At 45.6% G+C, this 25,698-nt stretch overlaps 1 protein-coding gene across 1 annotated transcript in view; it reads left to right on the plus strand.

The window, feature by feature from the left end:
* Positions 1 to 22,493, plus strand: part of LOC144102152 (fatty acid synthase-like) — a 43,300-nt gene extending 20,807 nt beyond the window's left edge. Inside the window, exons 14-24 of the mRNA XM_077635468.1 lie at positions 958 to 1,131; positions 3,081 to 4,305; positions 4,745 to 4,925; positions 5,594 to 5,777; positions 6,138 to 6,467; positions 7,564 to 7,683; positions 16,714 to 17,069; positions 18,165 to 18,518; positions 20,143 to 20,386; positions 21,520 to 21,762; positions 22,276 to 22,493. Coding sequence (XP_077491594.1) covers positions 958 to 1,131; positions 3,081 to 4,305; positions 4,745 to 4,925; positions 5,594 to 5,777; positions 6,138 to 6,467; positions 7,564 to 7,683; positions 16,714 to 17,069; positions 18,165 to 18,518; positions 20,143 to 20,386; positions 21,520 to 21,762; positions 22,276 to 22,493 — 3,629 coding nt within the window. The remainder of the gene's footprint in view (positions 1 to 957; positions 1,132 to 3,080; positions 4,306 to 4,744; positions 4,926 to 5,593; positions 5,778 to 6,137; positions 6,468 to 7,563; positions 7,684 to 16,713; positions 17,070 to 18,164; positions 18,519 to 20,142; positions 20,387 to 21,519; positions 21,763 to 22,275) is intronic.
* Positions 22,494 to 25,698: the final 3,205 nt, after the last annotated feature.

Below are 25,698 nucleotides of genomic sequence, written 5' to 3' on the forward strand. Positions count from 1 at the left end.
ATACCGTGGGCAACAATTCTAGCGTGGAGGTGTGGGGAGTTGTGGCGAAATGGTGAAATGTTTAGCGCTTCCAATTAATAAATGGCACCACCACTTTTATGAATGCGGACAAAAAACTCACTTTTGGCTCGGCATAGCTGGGAACCACACATGCTCGCGATGTTATTCTCCGCAGAATATCGCTAGCATTTTTGCACACCTTGCTAAAATTATCAGGGCAATATTGTCGTTATACTAATCTGTGATTTGCAGAAAAAAAGTTCTAAATTTCTTTAATTTTAGTTTGTAGCAGTAGAAACTGAAAGATGACAGCAAATCGCATGCAGTAGGGTTCACACTATTCTATACTAACGCTTAGCTAAACTGGAAAAACCCACTTTGACGTTTCTAGTTCTAACAAACACACACGGACGAAGGATAGAAGAAAACACATGACACGAGCGATGACCTCAACTCAATATGCTTTTCTTTGCGCGCACTAAATTTTGAACGAAACTTTTAGGCAGAAAAAGGAAAAGCGTTATAAATGATATCTCAGATATCGCTCAAACTTCGAAATCAGGAAACTCCAAAAGCAAACACTCACTTGAATTACTACTATCCCAGGGACACTTACACAAGAAACTACGCCTTCCTTGTGTAAACGACCGCTGATATTATCGCTTTATTTACCGCCCCCACGCCACTTATCGTTTTTTGTCTTAATACCACCCACTCAAGTCACGCCTAAAGCACACTGTATACGATCACCTTTAGTCACTACTATACTTTCGCCTCCTAGTGCTGAGAACACATTCTGGTGATAGTGAGGAAGTAGAGCCCTTATACGGTTTTTATGACAATGGTTAGAACATGTGCAAGTAGTTTTCTGTATCTGAAGTTCTTGCTGACGCTTGTGTCCCTACCCACTCAATGCGACGACGTATGAAGCAGTTTGTTGCTTCTTTTTCAATTCAGAGCCATGTGGCAAAGTCAAGTGGGTGGACAACTGGGTGACCTTCATCGACAGCATCATTCAGTTCTACCTCTTTCTTGACCTGCGGAGAACGTTCAGGATGGTCGCAAAGATCCACTCGTGCCGCATCGATCCTATGGTCCACACTAAGCTAGCATGCAACACCAGAGGCAAAGGTAAATGTCATGCAGCCACTCGTTTTATGCGCGCATGCAGCTACGCTGGTGGAGAGAAAACAAGAAGAGTACGAAATTACGATGTCGCTACTTCTCAAGCCATACCTTAAGACAGGAAAAGCTATGGTGTCTCTTACACAGATGAGCTACATATGACGCTTTGGCCAAAGGCTATTTTTTTTATAAAGCCAATCAGGTTAATAACAGTTGTACAAAATGTTTGGTTTATGGTTTATGGGGGTTTAACGTTCCAAAGTGACTCAGGCTATGAGGGACGCCGTAGTGAAGGGCTCCGGAAATTTCGACCACCTGGGGTTCTTTTACGTGCACTGACATCGCACAGTACACGGGCCTCTAGAATTTCGCCTCCATCGAAATTCGACCGCCGCGGTCGGGATCGAACCCGCGTCTTTCGGGCTGACAGCCGAGCGCCATAACCACTCAGCCACCGCGGCGGCTTAGTTGTACAAAATGTGGCAGTTCATCTCGTAACATAACTGCTGATACCACTTGTCTCAAAGAAGAGAAATTTTCACGTCATGTTATATTTGAAACTAAGCCCGCCGAAATGCTCAGTGAAAATGTTATGGTGAAAGTGAACATGCAGAAAATGCAGAAAATGCAATTTTCGCCGGTTTTTCTCCCGTTATTTTTCCAGAAACTGATCTGCACGAACTCTCGGTCCTGATTATTTGCTGGAAGAACGCGTATTTAAAGAGTCTATATCCACGGTGAAAACCTCCGCCCTTGATATTCTAATACCCAATTCATAAAGATTAAAAGAAGACAACTGGCAGGCAGCTCATGAGTCCTGATGCCAGAAAGCTGCAATAGGAGTTGGATTTGCTCACTATGATTACTTGGATGTTTTTACTTTTACTGTAATTTATACTTTTAGTCGGTTGGTGTAAGTATGGAGTGGAAGTGGCTGGTGGCTATGAAGTCGTCACGTGGCTTTCACACTTACACTTTGAATTTCTTTACACTTTGAATTTGAATTTCTTTACGCTTGTGCGTGGGCTTCAAGGGCGGGCTTCTGGTGTTGGGTGTGGATGGCGTTTCTGGAGGGTGAGGGTGGGGTAGAGAAAGGGGTGATGGGTGATGCTTCTACAGCGTGTAGCCTGCACTCACCGAGATTTCACAAAGAGGTTTCACTAACCGAGGCATCCCACGGATAACGCCGGCATTTTCGCCATCTGCCACTGCTGGTGCTGTCAAAGTTGAAACTGATACTTCCACTTTATGGTAGCAAATACAACTCTGTTCAAAAGCCAATAATGAAATTGTATTAGCGCCGCTAAATTTTGCGAAACAGGTACGTGACAATGAACAGCAATTACTAGTATTGGCACATTTTTCCCGCTTTTGCACCACTCTTAATTCAAACAGCTTGCTGACAGTGACAGCGTGCGTTTGGTCCAAAGAATGCTCACTAGGAAGAAAACGTCCATTTCAAACTTCTTATACGTGTTCCATGTCGCAATGAATACTAAATGTGTGCCAAACATTTGCGGCACTGGGTAGTAAATAATCAAATTATTCTGTATTCACATGGCTGCGGGAGGAACTAAGTTGCGCTGTCCGCAGACTACCGCAGCGGACAGTGAGTAGAAATTGCCTTCTTTAATGTAGTTACGAAAACAAGAAATTAGGCTTCCTATCGGAGATACACAGAATAATGCAAAGTGGCGATACTTTGAACGTTGTATGGAGTATAACTGATTGTGATGAATAATAAGTGCAACAAAATCGCGCTGGTACATGACAAATCAGAAAACATACATTTTATGCGAACATGACTGCAATTCACGAGTGATATATGGAACCTGGTGTTATATTTCGTGCATGCATTTAGTAGTGAAATTCTGAGACCTTACCAGTGATTTATCGGATATCAAACTGACAACTAGAAATCTGATAGTCCCTCATTAGTGTATTTCGCTGTGCAGGCTTACCGGTCATTTACGACCGAAGCATGGATACCTGCCGCGCAGGAGGGGTTATCATTCAAGGCATCAAGGCTGATATCGAAGCCCGTCGGGCTGCTCCACAGGCTCCATGCCTGGAGGAATACAGATTCGTACCATACATTGACGACGAGCCGGCCAAAAAGACACGGGAGGCTCGCCTGCAAGAATATGTCGATGTGTGTAGCTGTATGGTCCGGCGCATCCTTCAGGCGTGCGGCGAGGACATGACTCACTTCTCTGAATCGATCAAGGATCACTCTGAGGTCACAAAGGAAGTGCTCGATAAGCACCGGCAGAGTGCTGCCGAAAAAAACAACCTCTTACGTGTCCTCATCGCCATTGAGGAGGAAATCAACTCCGGTTCGTCGTCTTTGGCGCAAGCCGCGCAAAAGGCACTCAGAACTCACAACAACGGCCTTAATGCAGACATCCTTAACACAGCCCTTTTAGAAGAGGATCCCCTGAGAGACCTCCTGGAGGTCGTGGTCGAAAATACCAGCGCTAAGAGACTGCGAATTCTGGAACTAGCCACAGAAGAAAACGCCTTGCTGTTGACACAGCCGGTGTCCAGACTACTCGCTCTGGTCAGCGGATTGCTCAAGATCGATTACGCCGTCGTTCACCCCTGTCCACACACTCTCACGCAGCAGCAGCTACCAGAAGGCGTAAGGAGGCTCTTATGGAAACCAGGCTTTGCCTCTATGAAGGAGCTGCACGATGCTGACTTGGTCATTTCCTGCATTGGACCCAGCGATTTAAATGGTCTTGAGGCCTTGTTCGCAGAGCTGTCAGCGCACTGTAAAGAGCGCGCCTTCGTTTTGCTCAGTCAGCGTACGGCGCTGGCACCTGCCGAGATATTTTTGTCTAAAATGTGCAGTGCTCCGGTCACCAATAATGCAAAGGACATGGTGCTGTCTCTGCTCGGAGCCCATGGGTTTCGGATGGTGGGACATAGGACAAATAACTACTCTGCATTGTTTCTACTAAGAAAAGTGACCACTGTAACTGAAACCACAAAGCGGGATATAATCAGGATACATGATGGGAACTTCGACTGGTTGGAGGAACTCAAAACAAAGACACTGGAGTGTGAAAATAGTCCCACAGACAGAAGATTGTGGTTGATTGCAAATAGCAATGGTGTCAGCGGCATCGTTGGCTTGATGAACTGTCTTCGAATGGAAATGGGCTCAAGCCAAATCAGGTAAAAAACTACAGAACCTTCTCGTGAGTTTCTGTTGAATGCGCTTGTTGTAATGCGGCTTTTGCCGTAAGTTTAAAGTTAGAACAGCAGTGTACACAACGAGTGTATGTAGGACTCGAGGAACTAGTAAAATAGATGTAAAATTAAGAGAAGTCTTCAACTAGGTCGCGGCTGAAGGTCTAGTTTATCTGTTGCACTATAAACCCTATAAAACTATAAATACAGCTTAACCTGAGCGGCATCTGTAGCACAATACTAAGACTTCCTATTTCGTAAACGATTTGATGTGCAAATGAGCTCTGCTCAAAGAAAACTCGTGGTGATTTCTCCATTACGATAAAGTCAGCAAAGCTATACGATTTACTCTACTTGGAAGACACATCTAAATGTAAGACATTTATGAACCTTTCAATCGCTACTTTTTGTGCCATCGTCACAGATGCGTATTTGACGCGAGCCTCACTGGCTCGAGAAACCCCCTGGATTTGACGCCCAGCTCTCCGGCACTGAAAGAGCTGCCAGAGCGAGACCTGGTAATGAACGTCTACCGCAACAGCCAATGGGGTTGCTTTAGGCACCTGAGCATACAATCTCGTGAGTTTCCTAGCCCTAGTACATCTGTCGCCAAAGCTTGTTGGTATTCCTATCTACAAGCAAGACATAATCCAGTGACATGAAGCACAGGAGGCTGCTATGAAGTTTTGAATAATGTTATAAAACAGCTAAAGTCCTAAGCATGGTCATCTCTACACAGCTGGAGTGCACAAATGACATAAGAATATGGTGACGTCGTTTACTCGGGCTGTTTGCGCTGCCCGCTTTGGAATCACGTAGGAGAACGCAGTGAGCGAAGAACGATTTGAACTTAGGCTTTTAAAATAATTCAGTATGTAGCATATAGTTTACTCGTCTGTAAAGAGGAAAGCGCGTGGCCCGCTGTAGCACAGGGGATTGCTGACTGATTCTTAGGAAGCCAAATTTCACAAAATGTTTTCTTGCTTAATAAAATCCATGCGTACGTGACAACACTGCAAGAACAAAGCACGTGCAACCCTTAAAAGTGTTTATTTTTTCAGTATGTTGCGGAATGTAATGTACGCTTAAATAAGCTCCATTTTGTGAAACAATGGCCAATAAACACACCTGGAAGCCAGCCGCTATGAAGTGAAGGGAAGGGACTCTGCATTCATACAATGTTTTGCGGAAAAGGTCACTTTGTGATCTACACAGCTCATCAAGCATTCGTGCCTACATGACTTTCCTCTTTGCAGCCATGACGGCCACTGAGTGCGCGTTTCTCAACGTACGCACATGTGGCGATCTATCCAGCCTCCAGTGGTGCGAGTCTCCAATGCGGTACAGCTCCCCATGTAACAACGATGGCAAGCTTCTCTGCAGCGTTTACTACGCTCCGCTCAACATGCTCGATGTCGCAGTTGCAACGGGAAAAGTTCCACTGGATGCGCTACTCTGTAAGTGCCTAAAAGCAGTTACCAATCCTTATGGCTATTGATATGATATAAGCCGGTTAGACAAAGCTGGTCTAATAGTTGATTCAACTGCTTCCACGCGAATATCACATCTTGAGCGTTGTTCAGTGGCTATGCAGACTGCCGAAAGACAATTTGGTATTCAGTTTTTCTGTCTGCGCCTCATCATCATGATCAGCCACAGCAGGAACCCGACTACGCCCACTGGAGGACGAAGGTCTATCATATCTTACCATTTAAACTCTGTCCTATGCCAGCGGCGGGCCATTTATTAGCCCTGCCTTCTAGTGTTCAATCAATGTACGCGCAATGACAGACTGCTCTCCACCCTTCACTGCAAAGACGACGCGACGGCGTCTGACCACCTCCTTGGCTTGGAGTTCTCGGGTCGCGATCCCGAGGGACGCCGGGTAATGGGTTTGGTACCTGCCAAGGCCATGGCCACGGTGGTTGCGGCTGATGCGGGCTGGCTGTGGAATGTTCCCGATGAGTGGAGTCTAGAGGAGGCTTCCACAGTTCCCGCTGCCTACTCCACTGCCTACTATGCGCTGCTGGTGCGAGGCAACATGCAGCCTGGTGAGACCATCCTGGTTCACTCAGGCAGCCAAGTTGCCTCACAAGCAGCCATCTCCATCGCTCTATTCATGGGATGTACTGTCTTCGCCACTGTTGGTGAGTGATCGGGTAGAGTTTTCGATTTATTGGAGCGTGGACTGTTCTGTCTGCTGGTGGTCGGCTGATGTAGACACTCATGCGTCCTTTGAACCCTGCCCTCAAAGGAAACTACTACTGAACTCATCCATACGGAATATGAGAGCACGTTCCTGTGGTCATTTGACTTATCTTGCATACGTGAGCATGGTACTGCAGCAGCGGATTTGAACGCAGTAATATATCCGTTTTATTAGCAAGGTAAATATGCAAAAAAGTAGCGATAGCGGAGCGACAGTAAAGCTTTGCGCTGGAAAGAGTAAGGTTATGCTTTTAGGCCGAACCTTCAAGCTCGCGCATGGACACTTACAAGCGCATGTAGATAGTCGTTTTTAAGTGATTATTATCGGTATTCCTGCTACGCCCACCACGGGTTGCACACTAGTGTTTCTATGTATCAGAGCGGACGTTTGGGCTAGTTGGTTAACGATCATCATAGAAAATAGCGCAAAAAAGAACGAAACACAAAGACAAGAGGGGAGACACTACAAGCGCGTCCTTCAATTTCTATTAGTATTGATTAAATGCACAGCTAGATATTTCAGCGTTCAGTTAAGCATGTGCACAGTGTATTGCCACGCTTTCCTGCTAAATTTGCCTACGATACACAATGTAGCCGCTCGTGCACCACTTTATTAGAAATTATTTGGAGTTAGTTGCTGACCAGTATATTTAGAGTGCACACTGTAAAACTCAGCTTGCCTAGACAAAAAGTGGTTCTCCAAAATAAGGTACTTAATATTATGACTCCCAAGCAATATTTCTCAAAGCTGGTTAGCGCTGTACCCTTGGTTACTAGCCTGTACATAAGAAACTTTGGCTGTTAAAGACGTGTGGAGCTCGAGCCAGTGGTTTTCCCGCCTGGATTGAAGAGTAATCCAACTTAAAAGTAAATATAAGCTGTTGGTTTTGAGAGGCTTCAGTTTCAGTTATTTTCCTCATTCAGTCATTTCTCATATTAGAGTCAGTGCTTAGCTTCTGGACGTAAGCACCTTAACTATTTCGACACTTTAAGGAGATTCTTAAAAGCATGCTGATTTTGTGTCCTCGAAACTAGGTTCTGAAGCGGAACGCGAGTATCTGAAAGCTCGCTTTCCACAGCTGTCGGATGGGAACTTTGTAAACTCTCGCCGCCTGTCCATAGAGGAACATGTGCTGCGAAAGACCCAAGGCAGGGGTAAGCGCTCTGTTTTACTTCACAGCTAGCGGCGCAGTGCTGTGTCACACAATATTTGGAAAAAATCACCACCAGCCCGTCAGAAAGCGTCATTAAATGGTAAAAGTGTGTCGTTGCAAGAATACCACTGATTATTTTACGCTAGAAAGGGGCTCCATACTCTTCGAACTATGATCAGCTAGATATCAGGTGAGCCCTTTAATATCACGTGATATTAATCGGCGCAATATGTCAAATGAAATAACAAAATGGTCGGATTAATGAGGCACTTCTGAGATTAATGAAGTACATTGCTAATAGACTTGTATTTTCAGAAGCGCACTGAAAAGCATGAAATTGAAATTTGTTGTTGGGGAAAGGAAATGGCGCAGTATCTGTCTCTCATCTCGGCGCACACCTGAACCGCGCTGTTCGGGAATGGATAAAGGAGGGAGTGAAAGAAGAATGGAAGAAAGAGGTACCGTAGTGGAGGGCTCCGGAATAATTTCGACCACCTGGGGATCTTTAACCTGCACTGACACCGCACAGCACACGGGTGCCTTAGCGTTTCGCCTCCGTCGAAACACGCCTCCATCGAAAATCATACGCTAATTTTATTTTTCGTGTTCTAGAGCCGCATCTGTAAACGCGAATATACATGGCAAGGATAGATTGTCTGCACTATTGTTGAACTGAGGGGCCACATTTTCGAATGTTTCATCTCGTTTTTGCATAGTTTGGACGTGACGTCGATCGTGACGAAAGCAACAGGAGGTGAGGGAGCAAACGGCTGATCACAGGTGCTGCCTGTGATGCTGTCCAGCACCGCTCTACTCGCCGAAAGCTTTTCTTGGCATTGGAGGGAAGACTACAGGGGCTGAGCGTCTGCAACTGTGTCATTCCGCTAAATACATCGGCCACAAGGCAGTGCACTTGGCGACCCTAGCGCGTTGCACTCTCAGCGGTAATTTCACAACGCAGCTCGTGTAGGTGGCGCCATCTATGAAAATTACTTGTAACAAAACATGCCTAGAAAAAAATGGAATCAAGAAAACTACTTTTTCCTTAATTTTGTTATATCGAAAGTTGGTAGTTTTCTTAGCAATGTGCCTTGAACAAACTTCTAGCAGGAACTACGGTGTGTTCATAATCAAGCTCTCAGGTTTATATATATATATATATATATATATATATATATATATATATATATATATATATATATATATATATATATATATATATATATATATATATATCTATATATTCAAAGTTGAAAACGCTTCATTTAGCCATAGATTTATTTTGAGTCGACGTTTCGGACAGAGCCTGTCCTTTCTCAAGACTGAAGTTACAGGGGTCTTCTTCCTCTTCTTAAGGAGTTGGCACTGGCACACATGTACGACACATGAACAAAAGAAACAAACGGTGGCAAAGAATACTAGAAAATATACAGATAGAAAGGGAAAAAAGGGGGAACAAATAAAAAAAAAAAAAAAAAACGTGTTGTACCCCGCCGCCCACCCCGAAGCCGCGGGGAGCCGACCCCGGACGAGGGAAACAAAAAAAAAAAAAAAAGGAAAACACGGAGCGGGAGGGGATAATGGCTACCCATCAAGGCAACAAAGCGGCGGCGTGTAAGGTGGACAGGAGCAGACGGTGGCGGGATCGCCCTACACACAAAAGTTAAAGACGCGTGCACTCGCGTGCCCCGTACACAAAGAGTAAACAAATAAACAGAATAAAATGCAGACAGGGTCGGAGCTTCCGTCATCTTGAACCACTCCGGCAGCCAGAGCCAAGGCCGAATCAGCGGCGCCGTGAGCTTAACTAAACACACGTGCACTGTGCATGAAAACACCCAGACACACAGCAGTAAAACATCCGAGCTCATGCCAGTGTCGTGTGGCGGCTAAATGACAATGGCGGGAGCATTTAAGCGAGTAAGGTGTACAGAAACAGACGGTGGCGGAATTGTCCAACATATATAAATTGGAGATGCTTGCACTCGCGTGACCTGGCCAGAAAAAGTAAACAAATAAACAAAATAAAATGCAGACAGGACAGGAGACTTCCGTCATCTGGAACCATTTCTGCAGCCCGAGTCAAGGTAGAATCAGGGCGCCGTGAGCTTAACTACGCACACGTGCACTGTGCCTGAAAACACCCACAAAAGAAAAAAGTGGAAAAACATCCGAGTTCGGCCAAGTGTGGTGTGGGAGGTAAATGTGAATGGCGTGAGCAATTAGGCAAGGGTTCTTCAATTGCACCCCGTCGTCAAGGTAATCGAACTGGGAAGATAGGGGCAGGATGGGGTAGGGAATGAAGAAATTTGTGTGAGCTTGAAAAAGATGTCGCTGGCAAGAAACGACCGAGGTATGTCAAGCTGGCTCTCGTAATGTCAGCAACGGCCCTGCAAGGGGCGGATGGAGGACAATACACCTGGACTTTCATTAATGCCGTGAGGAATTGTTTCAAATTTGTAAATGAAGTACGACTCGCGTTGTTCTCTTTCCCGGGTGTTGTGGAACCCACCCTGTAGGACTGTTAACTTAATTGCATCAAATGGGTGGTTTCGCTCATTAATGTGTTTTGACAAGGGAAGGTTGGGTAGGGATAAGATATGCGCGCGGTGGTTATTAAAGCGAATTCGTAGAGGGTTGACGGTCTGTCCAATGTACTGCATACTGCACACACTGCATTCTAGGAGGTATATTACGTTGCAGGAATCACAATCAAAGTTGCCATTAATTTCCCATTTGAAGCCTGAAGCTGTGCTTACTGCACAGCTTGATGTTTGTATGTGTTTGCAGACCTGGCATCTACTTTTTCCACAGGGCCGGCACCCCAAAACCGGCTGGTTATTTGTTTTTGAGTGTACAAGAATATTTTTAATGTTTTTTGGTCGTCTGTAGATCACGTGAGGGGGAGCAGTGAAAATTTTGGTGAGGCGCTCGCTTTGTTCGAGGATGTTGAAATGTTTTCTGAGGATTTTGTTTACGTTAGGCGGGTTACTGGTGAAGGTAAGTACGAGATTGGCCCGGTGGTCTGTTTCGTCGTTGTAGCGACATCCCTCCAGTATTTGCTCTCGGTTGAGTTTAGATGCCTTTTCAATGGCATCGTCGACAATGGCGGGGGGGTATCGTTGCTTAATGAGGACTTCTCGCATGCGTTTGGAATTTTTTACGAAGTCCTCGTCTTGGGAACATATTCTTTTAAATCGATGTGCCTGAGAGTATGGGATGCTTGTTTTAGAGTGACGAGGATGGCAGCTTTGGAAGTGTAGGTATTGTTGGCGGTCCGTCGGTTTTCTATATACACCGGTGGTAAGTGAGCCTTTGTTTACCGAAATCTCAACATCTAGAAAGTTAATTTTGGTGTTGGAGTACGTGTAAGTGAAAGATATGTTGGGGTGGACGAGGTTGAAGTTTTCAATAAAACGTACGAGTTCTTGCTCTGTGTCAGTCCATATTAAAAAGATGTCATCCAAGTAGCGTTTGTATAGGGTGGGCTTAATGGGGCAATCTTTCAGAAATTTGGATTCAATACTATGCATGAAGATATTGGCGTAGGTTGGTGCCATCCTTGTACCCATGGCTGTGCCATTAATTTGCAAATAGTGTTCATTGTTAAATTCGAAGTTGTTATATTCGAGTACGATTTTTGCCAGTATTTCTAAAACACGTGGGGTAGGGGTTTCCTCCTTTCTGTTTTGTTCATACGCTTCGATCAGAGATTTAATGCCATCGGAATGAGGAATGTTTGTGTAGAGAGAGACTACATCTAGTGTTGCCAGGAAGGCTCCTTCCGGGAGTTTGAGACCTGCTATTGCGCGAAGGAAATGGTTTGTGTCGCGTATGTATGATGCGTGTGTTGTTGGAATATGTCTAATTAGTGTGTCAATGTAACTGGAAATTGGTTCTGTAATCGTGCCAATGCCAGATACTATAGGGCGGCCAGGATTATTCTTTTTGTGGATTTTCGGTAACATGTAGAATCGGCCCGGCGACGGGTGTGGTGCGGTGAGGGCTTTAGATAACCGTAGGGATATGTCCCCATTCTTCGCAAGTTGACCCAGGGTCTCCGCTACAAAATGTTGGTATTGCGCAGTTGGGTCTGCTTCAAGACGTTGATAGAAACTAATGTTAGAGAGTTGTCTCAAGCCTTCTTCAATGTATTTTTCGCTGTCCATGACAACTATACCACCTCCCTTATCCGCTGGTTTTATGATTATATCTGTCCTTCTGCTCAGAGCCTTCAATGCATCCCGTTCGTTTTTAGACAAGTTCTGCCTCCCTGGAGTTTGGTTCTTGTAGGCGTAAATAATGTCTTTCTGGACGGCGTTAATGTACATGTCCAAGTGTTTGTCCCTTCCTATACTAGGAGTCCAGTGGTGGTTAGTAACGACGAGTTCTCTGCTATCCGCGGTAACCCGCGCACGATCGAAGAAGTATTCCCGGAGTCGCAACATTCGTGCAAAGTTGTCCAAATCTTTTAACACCGAGAATTCGCTGTATTTACCGGTGGTAGGGCAGAATGTAAGGCCTCGAGAAAGGACGGATATTTCCTCTGTCGTTAAGGCCCTGGTTGATAGATTAATAATATTGTGCTGGAAAGCAAAGTCGGCGCTTGGAACCGCAAGATTATTATTAGTAGGTGCTGTCATTTCAGATCGTTCTACGCGTGTTTCTTGAACTGTTGACGTTTGTGTCGTTCTACTGGATTTGTTGTTGGAGTTTATTATAATAGTGGGGTTAATATTTGTTGCTGCCTCCGTTCTTGATTCTTTTTCGCTTGTTATTGATTTTGACCACACGTGTTCTGGAACCCCGTCTCGAATAAATTTTTTGTGTTTGGTCTTGCGTACCTCAGTCGCTCTCTTTTCTTCAAAGAACATAAGCTCTGTGGCCTCCAGCGCGGTAAGGGTAATTTGTTGATGAGCACGACTCTCTTCCATTCTCAGCATCCCATACTCTCAGGCACATCGATTTAAAAGAATATGTTCCCAAGACGAGGACTTCGTAAAAAATTCCAAACGCATGCGAGAAGTCCTCATTAAGCAACGATACCCCCCCGCCATTGTCGACGATGCCATTGAAAAGGCATCTAAACTCAACCGAGAGCAAATACTGGAGGGATGTCGCTACAACGACGAAACAGACCACCGGGCCAATCTCGTACTTACCTTCACCAGTAACCCGCCTAACGTAAACAAAATCCTCAGAAAACATTTCAACATCCTCGAACAAAGCGAGCGCCTCACCAAAATTTTCACTGCTCCCCCTCACGTGATCTACAGACGACCAAAAAACATTAAAAATATTCTTGTACACTCAAAAACAAATAACCAGCCGGTTTTGGGGTGCCGGCCCTGTGGAAAAAGTAGATGCCAGGTCTGCAAACACATACAAACATCAAGCTGTGCAGTAAGCACAGCTTCAGGCTTCAAATGGGAAATTAATGGCAACTTTGATTGTGATTCCTGCAACGTAATATACCTCCTAGAATGCAGTGTGTGCAGTATGCAGTACATTGGACAGACCGTCAACCCTCTACGAATTCGCTTTAATAACCACCGCGCGCATATCTTATCCCTACCCAACCTTCCCTTGTCAAAACACATTAATGAGCGAAACCACCCATTTGATGCAATTAAGTTAACAGTCCTACAGGGTGGGTTCCACAACACCCGGGAAAGAGAACAACGCGAGTCGTACTTCATTTACAAATTTGAAACAATTCCTCACGGCATTAATGAAAGTCCAGGTGTATTGTCCTCCATCCGCCCCTTGCAGGGCCGTTGCTGACATTACGAGAGCCAGCTTGACATACCTCGGTCGTTTCTTGCCAGCGACATCTTTTTCAAGCTCACACAAATTTCTTCATTCCCTACCCCATCCTGCCCCTATCTTCCCAGTTCGATTACCTTGACGACGGGGTGCAATTGAAGAACCCTTGCCTAATTGCTCACGCCATTCACATTTACCTCCCACACCACACTTGGCCGAACTCGGATGTTTTTCCACTTTTTTCTTTTGTGGGTGTTTTCAGGCACAGTGCACGTGTGCGTAGTTAAGCTCACGGCGCCCTGATTCTACCTTGACTCGGGCTGCAGAAATGGTTCCAGATGACGGAAGTCTCCTGTCCTGTCTGCATTTTATTTTGTTTATTTGTTTACTTTTTCTGGCCAGGTCACGCGAGTGCAAGCATCTCCAATTTATATATGTTGGACAATTCCGCCACCGTCTGTTTCTGTACACCTTACTCGCTTAAATGCTCCCGCCATTGTCATTTAGCCGCCACACGACACTGGCATGAGCTCGGATGTTTTACTGCTGTGTGTCTGGGTGTTTTCATGCACAGTGCACGTGTGTTTAGTTAAGCTCACGGCGCCGCTGATTCGGCCTTGGCTCTGGCTGCCGGAGTGGTTCAAGATGACGGAAGCTCCGACCCTGTCTGCATTTTATTCTGTTTATTTGTTTACTCTTTGTGTACGGGGCACGCGAGTGCACGCGTCTTTAACTTTTGTGTGTAGGGCGATCCCGCCACCGTCTGCTCCTGTCCACCTTACACGCCGCCGCTTTGTTGCCTTGATGGGTAGCCATTATCCCCTCCCGCTCCGTGTTTTCCTTTTTTTTTTTTTTTTTTTTGTTTCCCTCGTCCGGGGTCGGCTCCCCGCGGCTTCGGGGTGGGCGGCGGGGTACAACACGTTTTTTTTTTTTTTTTATTTGTTCCCCCTTTTTTCCCTTTCTATCTGTATATTTTCTAGTATTCTTTGCCACCGTTTGTTTCTTTTGTTCATGTGTCGTACATGTGTGCCAGTGCCAACTCCTTAAGAAGAGGAAGAAGACCCCTGTAACTTCAGTCTTGAGAAAGGACAGGCTCTGTCCGAAACGTCGACTCAAAATAAATCTATGGCTAAATGAAGCGTTTTCAACTTTGAATTTTTGCCTCTAGCAACCAAATACGTTTATCTTTCTATACTATATATATATATATATATATATATATATATATATATATATATATATATATATATATATATATATATATATATATATATATAACGTAGGTTGCGTTGGCTCCGCAGAATAAAGATTTAAGAGAAGTGGGCACTTCTACAAAGACACTTTTATTTATCAACGTTTCGACCGCGGTGCGGTCCTGAAGAAGTCCTGAAGAAGACCGCACCGCGGTCGAAACGTTGATAAATAAAAGTGTCTTTGTAGAAGTGCCCACTTCTCTTAAATCTATATATATATATATATATATATATATATATATATATATATATATATATATATATATATATATATATATATATATATATATATATATATATATATATATATATATATATATATATATATCGAGAGCATTACTGTAAAATAGGTTATGCGGCCTGGCGGATATAATTATTCAGAAAATAGTCATCGTAGCATGAGTAATGAACTGAAATTTCTTAATTAACTTTTTATTCACTGAAGTTAGCGTGCATATTTATATTGAAAACTTACACGCAGCGGCACTCACAGACTATTCTATTTTGTTTAAGTTCAGAAACGCACCTGTGCCCTGAGACACGCACGTCTAAAATTGATCCCAAGCCGTGAAATTGCACATGCGAGACCAAAGCACTCGGCATCAAGCCCCTCTCTGGTGCGACGCAGCTGGCGGGTATGCCGCTGCACCTGAAAAGAATGGCAAGTTCAAGGCGACAGCGATAACTTTTCCTTCTTGGTCAACGGATCCGAAGAGTCACTACTAAAGGGGGTGATAAGACTTGGTCCTGCTTTATACTTCTCATGCGGTTAAACATGGCGATAGCTCACTGCCGGCCAAGAGCGAAAATTTATAGCCGTCTTTTGTAACTGCACATTCTCGCCAGGCGACGCGCCATACACAACAGCTGGGTCACAATAGGGAGAACCCTCATGCCGAGCGACGCGATCTCGCATGCGTAATTGTACGGTTTGGGCTGAAATTTTAGACGTGCATATCTCAGTACACAGAAGCCTGGTGTATGGTTTGATTTAGGGGGGTTTAACCTCCCAAAGCGACTCAGGCTATGAGGGATGGCAAAGTAGAGGGCTCCGGATAATTTCGACCACCTGGGGATATTTAACGTTCACTGACATCGCACAGTACACGGGCCTCTCGAATTTCGCCTCCATAGAAACGCGGCCGCAGCGGCCAGGACCGAACGCACGTCTCCTGGCTGAGCAGCTGAGAGCCATAACCACTGAGCCACGGCGGCGGCTCAGGACAAAGAAGCGTTAGTAAAGTTGTACAAAACTGAATAGTCTTTGAATATCATTGCCTTGAAGGTTTCAATAAAAACGTCGATGCTAACTGCAGTGAATAAAAATTAAACAGTGAGTTTTATTAAATATTCATATTACGATGAGAACTTTTCTCACTGTGTTCGTCTGGCCGCATAACCCATTGATAGTGACGACATTTCGGTACTGCTCTAGGTTTGTGTTTTAAACCCTTAGCGCTTAATTTTGAACACCTTGTTTGCTCCGCTGCGCAAGAAGAATATTTCGGCTCCGTATCTTCTTCTCATTGCCAGATAAAATTTTTGCGAAGCCACACGACGGCCACCGCACTAATGCATAAGTACAACCATCACACAATTTCTTTGCGAAGGCGGAATTAGTAAGTATAAAGGTGTTCAAAGGCTCCAACCATGTGATGCACCGCCATTCGTTGGCGTCAGTGGCGGTCCGACAGAGCGGCATGGGCAAAGACGGTATTTATGCAAGTAGGCGGCATCACGAGAGCGTTTCTACTACATCCGTTTCTACATCACCCTCATCCTGCTTCACCGGAAGCAGTGACCAATTTTGGAGCAATAAACCATATGACACCAAAAAGAAACATTACGAATTGAAGTCCAGGTTGTGCGAAACATGTAGCAGGTCAGCGACTGATCAGTAACCTGGGCTCACTGTTCTGATTTCGTTGACGAAAATCATGGACGGATAGTTTTCTGCTACTCCCAATGTAATGGGGTTCCTGCTTCTACCTTCTCTTTATTCCTCTCAACAGGCGTGAATTTAGTGCTCAAGTTTCAGTCCGAAGAGAAGCTCCAGGGAAGCGTGCGATGCCTGGCGAAGCACGGCCGTTTCATACAGATCAGCGAATTCGGCCGGTCGTGTGGTTATCCCACCGGAATGGTGACTTTCCCGAATAGCGTCATTTTCCACGGGATATCGCTGCAGACGTTGCATGACGATGACCCGTTGAGTGTCGAAGAGAAACGTCGCATCCAAGAACTCGTCCAAGAAGGTATCGCATCTGGAGCAGTACGGCCGCTGGACACGCACCAATTCCGATGGGATCAAGCTGAGGAGGCCTTCCGCTTCATGGCCACCGGAAAGCATACACGAAAAATCGTGCTTGAGGTAAGCCATGCAATCTGAAGCCGTATTTAGCACTAAGCACACATTGTCCTACACGATACCGGTGTAGAGAGACTTTAAAACCAACAGCTCAAACGCAACTTTCTGGATTTGCGCACAATTAGCATGCACATTGCGTTAAGTATTGCTGGCGACGCCTGCTGGCATGTAACGCTAAATTCAACAAGGCTTTTATCAGCTAGCGGGTAAAAGGTTCAATTTTAGTCGTCTACTCGTGTTTTTAATCGTCCCCTTACTGAAGCGCTAGTATTGACTGGTTCCACAAAAGAATAAGTTAGTACCAGTTTTTCTTTATGAGCCTTGGCAGTTTTTTCGTTGCTTTTTGAGGCAGACGTTCCTTCTGTTTTTCCTTTCTTCGCTCGCTCTCTCCCTCTCTATCTTATATTTGATATCAAGCCAACAAAATCTTAACAAAGGCCTCTAGTTTGCGAGGCTTCCACCACCTGCAGATAGTGGTAAACATCAAAAATTACAGCGGGAATTTTTTATCTACTTCCAATTAATAGCGGTCAGAGCTACTCGGGGTGAACGCAGGAAGCATTTTATCAGACAGAAGTAGAAGGACATCAGTGTCAATATCTTCGCGCGCCACCTCACGCGCTGTATAGTTTTCTCCCAATTGCCAGCGCAGATATTCCTTTTAAGTTTATTTATTTAATTACTGCATGGGGGGAGATACATAACAAGCAATGCAATAGTACAGAGAAAACAAGACAATAAATGAAAACCACAAAAATAACAAACTACGGGACATGAGAAGTAAACACAAAACTAAGACCACAGCACACAGTTATATTTCTGATAACTGGGCGCAGAACATTGATTCAGAGCGGCACTCGACTGTTTGCTGAGGGACCCGATCCCGGTCGTGAATTGTTAGTGCAAAAAATGCACTTCGATAACTGTTAGTTTCGTATTTAATTTCACTAATTTTCCACTTGGGGTCAAGTGGTCAAGTCTATTTCACCTAAAATGCGGTGGAAGCATAGGTACTGACGGACGACAGATAGTGCTGTAATTGGTGATGTGCGGGCAAGCTGGACACAATATCACTCAGTCAATGGCGTTTTTACGCAGATTCGCAAAGAGGAGAGCCCGCGCAAGAATTGCTTCCCTTCGCCTGTCACCTTTACGGTCGCGGCACGTGCCCACTTCTACAGTCACAAGTGTTACGTCATCGTAGGAGGACTAGGCGGCATGGGCCTGGAGCTCGCCGACTGGATGGTGGGCCGTGGCTGTCGCAAGCTCCTGCTCACCTCCCGCTCTGGGGTACGCAGCGGATACCAGCGCCTCTGCCTCCGAAGATGGCAGCACGCCGGTGCTGAGGTCACCGTGAGCAAGTCGGACGCCTCGATCGAAGAAGGAGCGCGGCAGGTGATTGAAGAAGCCTCGGCCATGGGACCTGTTGGCGGCATCTTCAACCTCGCCATGGTAAGCGTATATGTTTGAGCACCGCCACAGAATCTCTTCGGACACCTATGCCCTAGTCAGCCTCTGCCGGTCTTTTTCAGTGCTCAATGCGCCTTATACCAAATACCTCCACCTAACGCTCAGTTTCTGTGTAAAAATTCCAGGGGTGCACTTAAGTCTGCTTAGGTGCAGTATTTCTCTTGCTGCGTGTCCTTCCTCCCTCGTACGAGTCCACCATTTCGCCTCCGACATCTCGCCTACGTACCTACGCGCGCGCCATCTCCTAGGCAGTGTCGTACAATGCGAGGCGGTGTTTCAGTGGGTGACGCATGACGGCGCTACGACTGCACATTTATTCAGTTCGTGCGGGCACCCTTTGTCCACAACTTCCGTCCACGGCACCTGTCCACAGCACCTGTCCACAGCTTCCGGTGACGCCATTGACGAGCCAAGAAATGCTTTCGCATTAAAATGCGTACTCAGTTTACAACGTGAAGTTTTCTACACTAAACATTTTCAGTACTGGAAGCAAGCATCGTATAGCCGCCTATTGAAGAAACTGTCGCACCTCTATAATTCACAGCATCGTTATTCTGTTATATGGTGGCTATTTGATGCTTATCTTTCAGCCTTACCTATTATTAGCATATCAGACTGTTTTCTTAGAATGCGCGTTATTGCACGGATTGCTTTTGGTAATGTTTATCTCCTGGGTGTAACGCTTAACTAAATGAGGGAATTCAAAGGCCTATCATTGAAGTGAAAGGTTTGGGCATGCGCTTAACAAGCAGCTCAACATTTTTTTCGTGTGCTTGCCATCATCAACACCGTACTTCCGTCGTGAAACTCTGCATGCCACCTCAAAGAATGTGGGTGGCTAAAAGCGTACTGCTGTTGTGACCTCTGTCGAGCGAGCTCGGTAGCCGTCAGACGCTTCATCATGTTGGCAACCAACGGCAGGACCGATGACGTGGTTTTGTCCCTCAAAATGTGTCATTCGTAACGACGTGGAAGTGCTGCTCCCCTGCGTGCTGCTAGTCTCCAGAACTGAGTGTGTCCAGCGATGTTTTGCAGAACAGTGTCATCTAACAGCCCAGAAACTCCGTGGAGATATGTGCCTGCGCATGCGGCGTCTTGGCGTAGTGTGTTCAGTTGAGAGCTGAGATACACCGAAATCTGTAAAAGTGGTCGCTATATCATTGCCATCGTATATATCTGTTTAAAGCTTTAGAAGAGTGATGATCAAGGTCACAACCAAGAATTCCTTTTTTTAAGACCCAAGAATCGTTATTTCAGGCTGCTGTTCTTTGCATCAGCTTGAAAACCCCGACAATATAAAACATAGAGAGGCAATTTTGAATTCTAAAACTCTCTGAACCATATTAAATTTTTCCTTTTCGCAAAATTTTGCACCTAAATTGCCCTGAAAAAGTTAGATCAGAAATAACCACCGTATTGCATCCAAGCAAGCAATGGGACACCCATATCGTGCATTATTTTGACGGCTGAGTTCAAGGGCCCGTTTTGGTGGTTTGTCCCCGGTGTACTGATGAAAATTCTTACCAAGCCTCGACTAAAAATTTGGCGTCTATAAAGAATCTTGTTGGAAACTCTGCGAAGCTGTGCGGCCTTCTTTCATGCACAGGTCCTCCGCGACGCCCTGCTTGAGAACCAGACAGCCGAATCCTTCCGATGCGCGTGCAAGCCTAAAGCCGATGTCGCTCGGTACCTCGACGAAATGTCTCGTCGGCGATGCTCCGAGCTTGACCATTTCGTCGTGTTCTCGTCAGTCTCGTGCGGCCGGGGCAATGCCGGACAGAGCAACTACGGCTACGCCAACTCAGTTATGGAGCGTATCTGCGAGCAACGGGTTGCTGACGGACTGCCTGGTTAGTTTTCGCTCAGTCGTGGTAGCTTTTCGGGCCTGCAGTCTCAGCTCCAGATGAATTCCATTTTAGGAAACCAAGTTTGTGTGATTAGCTAGAGCCGAAGTGTGTTCAGAGGAGAGAATCAACAATGAAAAGAAAGGTTTCGGCCGGCATTTCAAAAGCGCTGATAGATTCCTCGGCATTGGTGAGGAGTCTTGGGAGTGATAACAGTAGAAGGGTGGGTATATTAGGTAAATAAAATAATTTCAAAAACATAATATTATACGCTGATTGAATATGGAACAGGGCGGAACGTACATCAAATGAGAATACAAAGCACTTTTTAACTTTGCGAAGAGGTCTAACATCTTGCAGAAGGGCTGGAAAAAGTTGTGTGACTTCCCTAGTTGCCTACAATGTCCAACAATATGGTATTGTTATAGAAACATTAAAGGTAACGGTCCATTCTTCCGATGTGTTGCAAAATCTTTTAGTTTTTCCAGCACTCGCATCGGCGAGTTAAGACTGCCAATTAAAACCAATGAGGAACGCTTTTAATGACACTAAAAACGTTAATAGCAACAAGATTCAAGCCTGCCCACGGGAGATCTGCGGATATACTGAGTGTTATAGTGAAATCTTACAATATATCAAAAATTACGCTAATAAACAGGTTCCCGTTGAAAAATGCTTTTGCCAGAATTGTTGGGTATGCAAAGAACATAAAAGATCGAGAGCAGACAAAGCGCAAATGGGCTCCTTCTGTCTGTGAAGATTGTTTTCTTTTGTTGCTTCTTAACCAGATCAGCTTACTACGGAAGCGAAGAATGAAAAACAAACTAGGCCTTTCCGCAGCTTTCATGCAGATAAAAAAAAATTCCTGAGGGCATTGAAGACTACTTACGTGCTTTGAATTCTTTCTGTCATGGGACCCTCAGTGTATTGATTTTTTTTTTAAATAAAAGACAAGGCTCCACAACTGACTGAAACCGTTCTCAGTTCGCGCTCCGTGTGTCAGGGTCCTTCTTTCACTTTTGTGTCGTAGCGTGCACAATGCATCACAACTAGACTCCCTAAAGATCGCGGCCTTTTAACTGAACCTATGGAAGTATTATTACACGCGAATTATATGCTTTCTTCACTGCATTTTCAAGGCCTAGCTATCCAGTGGGGTCCCGTTGGGGACGTGGGTGTGCTGCACGAGACTATGGGCGGAGACGTCGAACTCAAAGGCTACGCGCCGCAGAAGATCACTTCGTGCATGAACGCGCTGGACCAGTTCTTGTGCCAGAGTCGGCCCGTCGTGTCAAGCGTGGTGAGGGCTGACATGACCGCCAAGAGTGAGGAGTGGCAGCCAAACGTAAAAGATCTTGTCAAGACCGTCGCACACATCTTCGGTAAGCGAGCGCAGTCGCACTTTTTGAGGTTCCAAACATGTGGACTCTGCCGCGCCTCAATATTCGTGGATTTTGGTGTTTGCAAAGACTCCTAGTACCGAGCTGGAGCGCATTATTCCTCAGTTTCTGCCAGCTTGGTACCAAGGCGCGTTGTTGATTTTAGATGCAATAAAAAAATGTTGAACCACTTTTTTCAAAATCCCAAGACATAATCCGATGCGTGCGAATCAAAGCCTGATACCAGTGTTTGTGTCTCCAGAGTGGATTCTCTACACTTTTATGCTTTTTTCCACCTGTTTTACGTAGAATCATAACAGTTAGCACGCGCTCAAGTGCATCCGGTCGTAGGAACGTACGACTTACTGAGTGTGTTTTATTTTCTTTTTAGCACGGATTCAGCATAGTTTTCTTCATTCATTACTCGGGCAGTTCAGGGGGCCAAATGCTGGGATATATTGAGGAAAAGTGCGGCAATTCTAGGTGTTCGTACAGAAAATGCATGATACCATGCAGGCATCAAGGAAATATCGACCCTCAACCTGAGCATGACGCTCGGCGAACTCGGCATGGACTCCTTGGTGGGCGTAGAGGTACAGCGCACCTTGGAACGGGACTACGACCTCCCCCTATCCATGTCGGAGATCCGGCAGCTCACCTTGAGCCGTTTGAAAGAGATCGGTGGAGTCTTCGTCGAAAGCAAGGCACCAAATAACTCCCGCCGCAATAAATAGATGGACATCCACATATAAACCAGGGTGATGTTGCATGTTTGCACCCTACAGTTCAGTGAATCATGTTTATATGAATCAAGTTTGCAAACGTGGTGACATGATAATCTCTGCGTGTGACTCAAGAGGTTCAACAAAGCTACTAGAGAACCCAAATTCAGTCTGACTTTTCTCTCTGGCGGCCAATAAAAAACTATGGGAGGTTGCACTACATGAGCAAGCCCAACGAAAGCTCCCTACGTCCCAAACTTCATATCGACCGTGTCAAAAACACAGACATACTGATGGCTGCGGTCCAACCTTATCACGATTGTTCTCCGCAAAATCATGTACACGACCTTAAACCATACAACACCAAGTGGGAAAATAACCTGCGCTCCTGTAAAAAAAAAACCCTTTTCCCAAACGTATATACCCAGCTGCACTAGAAGCCGGTATTCGTCACTAGAACCATATTTACCGCCACGACGGTGTTTTGTTCCTGTATCGTTGTTAGTAAAATCTAAGGTTTGACGAAATCTCGTCTGGTCGGGTAGCAAGTTCGTATTATTACCGAAAAAAAAGGAAGACGCCGACCAAAGGTTTGGGTCAAAAAATAGACGTTTCGGCTTCAATACGGAAGCCTTGTTCACTGAAAACAATGTTCGCAGAGCGCTGCTTAAGACCGTTTCAATAATCGTCCGAGGCATCTTGCATACGTGGGCGGCAGATTGCCATCGTTGCAATTAAGCATCTTTTTCGTCCTCTGTATCAGTAGAGACTCGAGATACTGGAGGGAAAGCCCGTTCCTCTCCTGCACAGCACAGCTCAAGACGCAGAATTTCAGACTCCGCACGTCAGCCGCCGGCCGAGCACTCCTAAAGAGGTTAGGTTACGACATGGAAGGGCATATTGATCGATCCGCCGATATCCCCGACAACATCCGTAAAACCCTCCAAGTCTGTCCTATACCAAAGAACATGGACCCGAATCTCCACGCGGCCAGAAGACAGGCGCGGGCAGATTATGTGGAACGCCATTTGGCTAAACTAGAAAACACAGTGTACACGGACGCAGCGCTTTATCCGTGGGATAAACGCACTAGAATAATCAATGCCGCCGCAGCAGTCGTGGATTACGCCGGCAAACCGATCACATACGCAACCCTACGGGGCCACACGGTAGCAGAGGGGGAGGAGTCGCCGTTCCACTAGCGGCGGCCGAAGGCTATCGGAGAAACAAATCACTGATCATATTACCAGACTCGAAATCCACATGCAGGAACTACGCGCAAGGTAGAGTCTACAAGGCGGCCCTAAGAATCCTCCTCGAAACAGGGCCCCTAGCCAAAAAGTAACCCACAAGATACTCTGGATACCGGCACACACGGGGATAGCGGGAAACTCAAGGGTAGACAGATTAGTTTGCGAGATCACGTTCCGAGCTGAGCTGTTGGAGACCCTAGAGAACCCTACCATAGTGGAGCCAGTATATGCGGAGGTGCTAAATTGCTACAGAGGACAGAGGCTCAAGTACCCTCCGCCACACAACTCATTAACACAACATGAAGCAGCGAACTGGCGGAGACTGCAAACAGGAACATTCTTCAACCTATACATTCTACACAAAGTGTACCCTACACAATTCAGGGACACATGCCCGTGGTGCGGGGCTACCCCCACGCTATACCACATTACATGGGAGTGCAAACGCAATTATGCATTCCACAAACTCAAAACCCCGAGTGCGGAGCAATGGGAGGGTCTGCTAACCAGCAGCGAGCTCACCGCCCAAAGGGCCCCTGTGCAGCACGCATGCGAAGCAGCAAGACTCAGCGGAGCCCTGGAATAGGGGCCCGACCTTGCGAAGAGGCCAGACGTCAACGATGAAGACGACGGCCTACCGCTAATCTCATTGAGATTTCAATAAATGTTTTTCTCTCTCTCCTCTCCTGGCGATGGCGGAGGCCTCTCGCCAGCAGATATCACGTCCAGATGAATCCGCGTGCTCTGCATGTGCACTGGAGCCGACTTTCTTGTTTTCGACATCCTTCATGTGTTCCTTCAAGCGGCTTTCAAAATTCCCACTCTCACCTATGCAAACACGGTCGCATCCAGCGCAGGTAATCTTGTACACGATGCCGGGTAATTTTTCTTTCCTTAGTTCGCCCTTCACGCTGTCGAGGAGGAGGTATGGAAGCCGAAACGTCTTTTTTGACCCAAACCTTTGGTGGGCATTTTCCTTTTTTGGTACTAATGTCTTTGTTAGTCCGCCACTGCAGCAGAGTAACATTTCCCCAACCGTGCAGCCAAAGCTACTTTTCCGATCATTTTAGGCTATCAAAACTTTGGACCCAACTCTGTATTACCGACCCAGCAGCCAACTCATCATGCTTTCTTTACCCAATTTGTTGGATATAAAATACTCAAAGTACACCTCAACGTACGTACGTTGCTCTCCATTTTCTATGTGACCTTTGCAGCATTTATTCTGCTATTTCTCTATTTCCATTCTATCAACTGTCTATATTGCAAAAGTGGAACGATCCGCTTTCGCGAATGCCGCAGCAGCTTCTACTGAGTCAAGCTGAAATGGGCTTGAGCTGAGCGAAAACCTCTTATTGCGCCTGGTTATGGCATTCCGACTTCAAACAGCGCTTTCTCTTTTTTTAGCGCAGCTTATACTAAGAATGCAAAAAACAATACACCGACATTGACGAATGGCTCAGAGCCCATGGTTACTCTGTGAGCGATCTGTAATTTTCCATGTGATCCCTATATTAGCCTCAATATAAAAAAAGCAAAAGAAGTAGTCACTTTATGTTTGTCAAAGCATGTATTGCGTTCACTATACTGGTGGCGTAGAAATAATCAATGTTATTATGCAGCGGATGAATAAGCCTCGTTCGATGAAATTATGTTGTCGTCCTAAGCGCTATCTGCACCCTCCTCTACTTAAACTCATTTGCTATCCTGTGGCTCCTATCCGTCGCTGCGCTCAGGAAAGTTCTGCCTGAACAAAATCTGCGGCGCCAGACTGGATTGAAATTTCTTAAAACAAATCTATCAAAGTCACACCTACTAGGAACATCCGGACTAAGCACAGTTAGGCTGCATTTAATTTTTACCTTGGGTTTGAGTGCTAGATGTAATCGACTGCCGTAAATTATAGTATAAAATTGTATATTTACTCATGAAAGTAAATCTGATGAGATCACGCGGCAATTATT

Source organism: Amblyomma americanum, chromosome 8 (assembly GCF_052857255.1).
Source record: "Amblyomma americanum isolate KBUSLIRL-KWMA chromosome 8, ASM5285725v1, whole genome shotgun sequence".
NCBI lineage: Eukaryota > Metazoa > Arthropoda > Arachnida > Ixodida > Ixodidae > Amblyomma > Amblyomma americanum.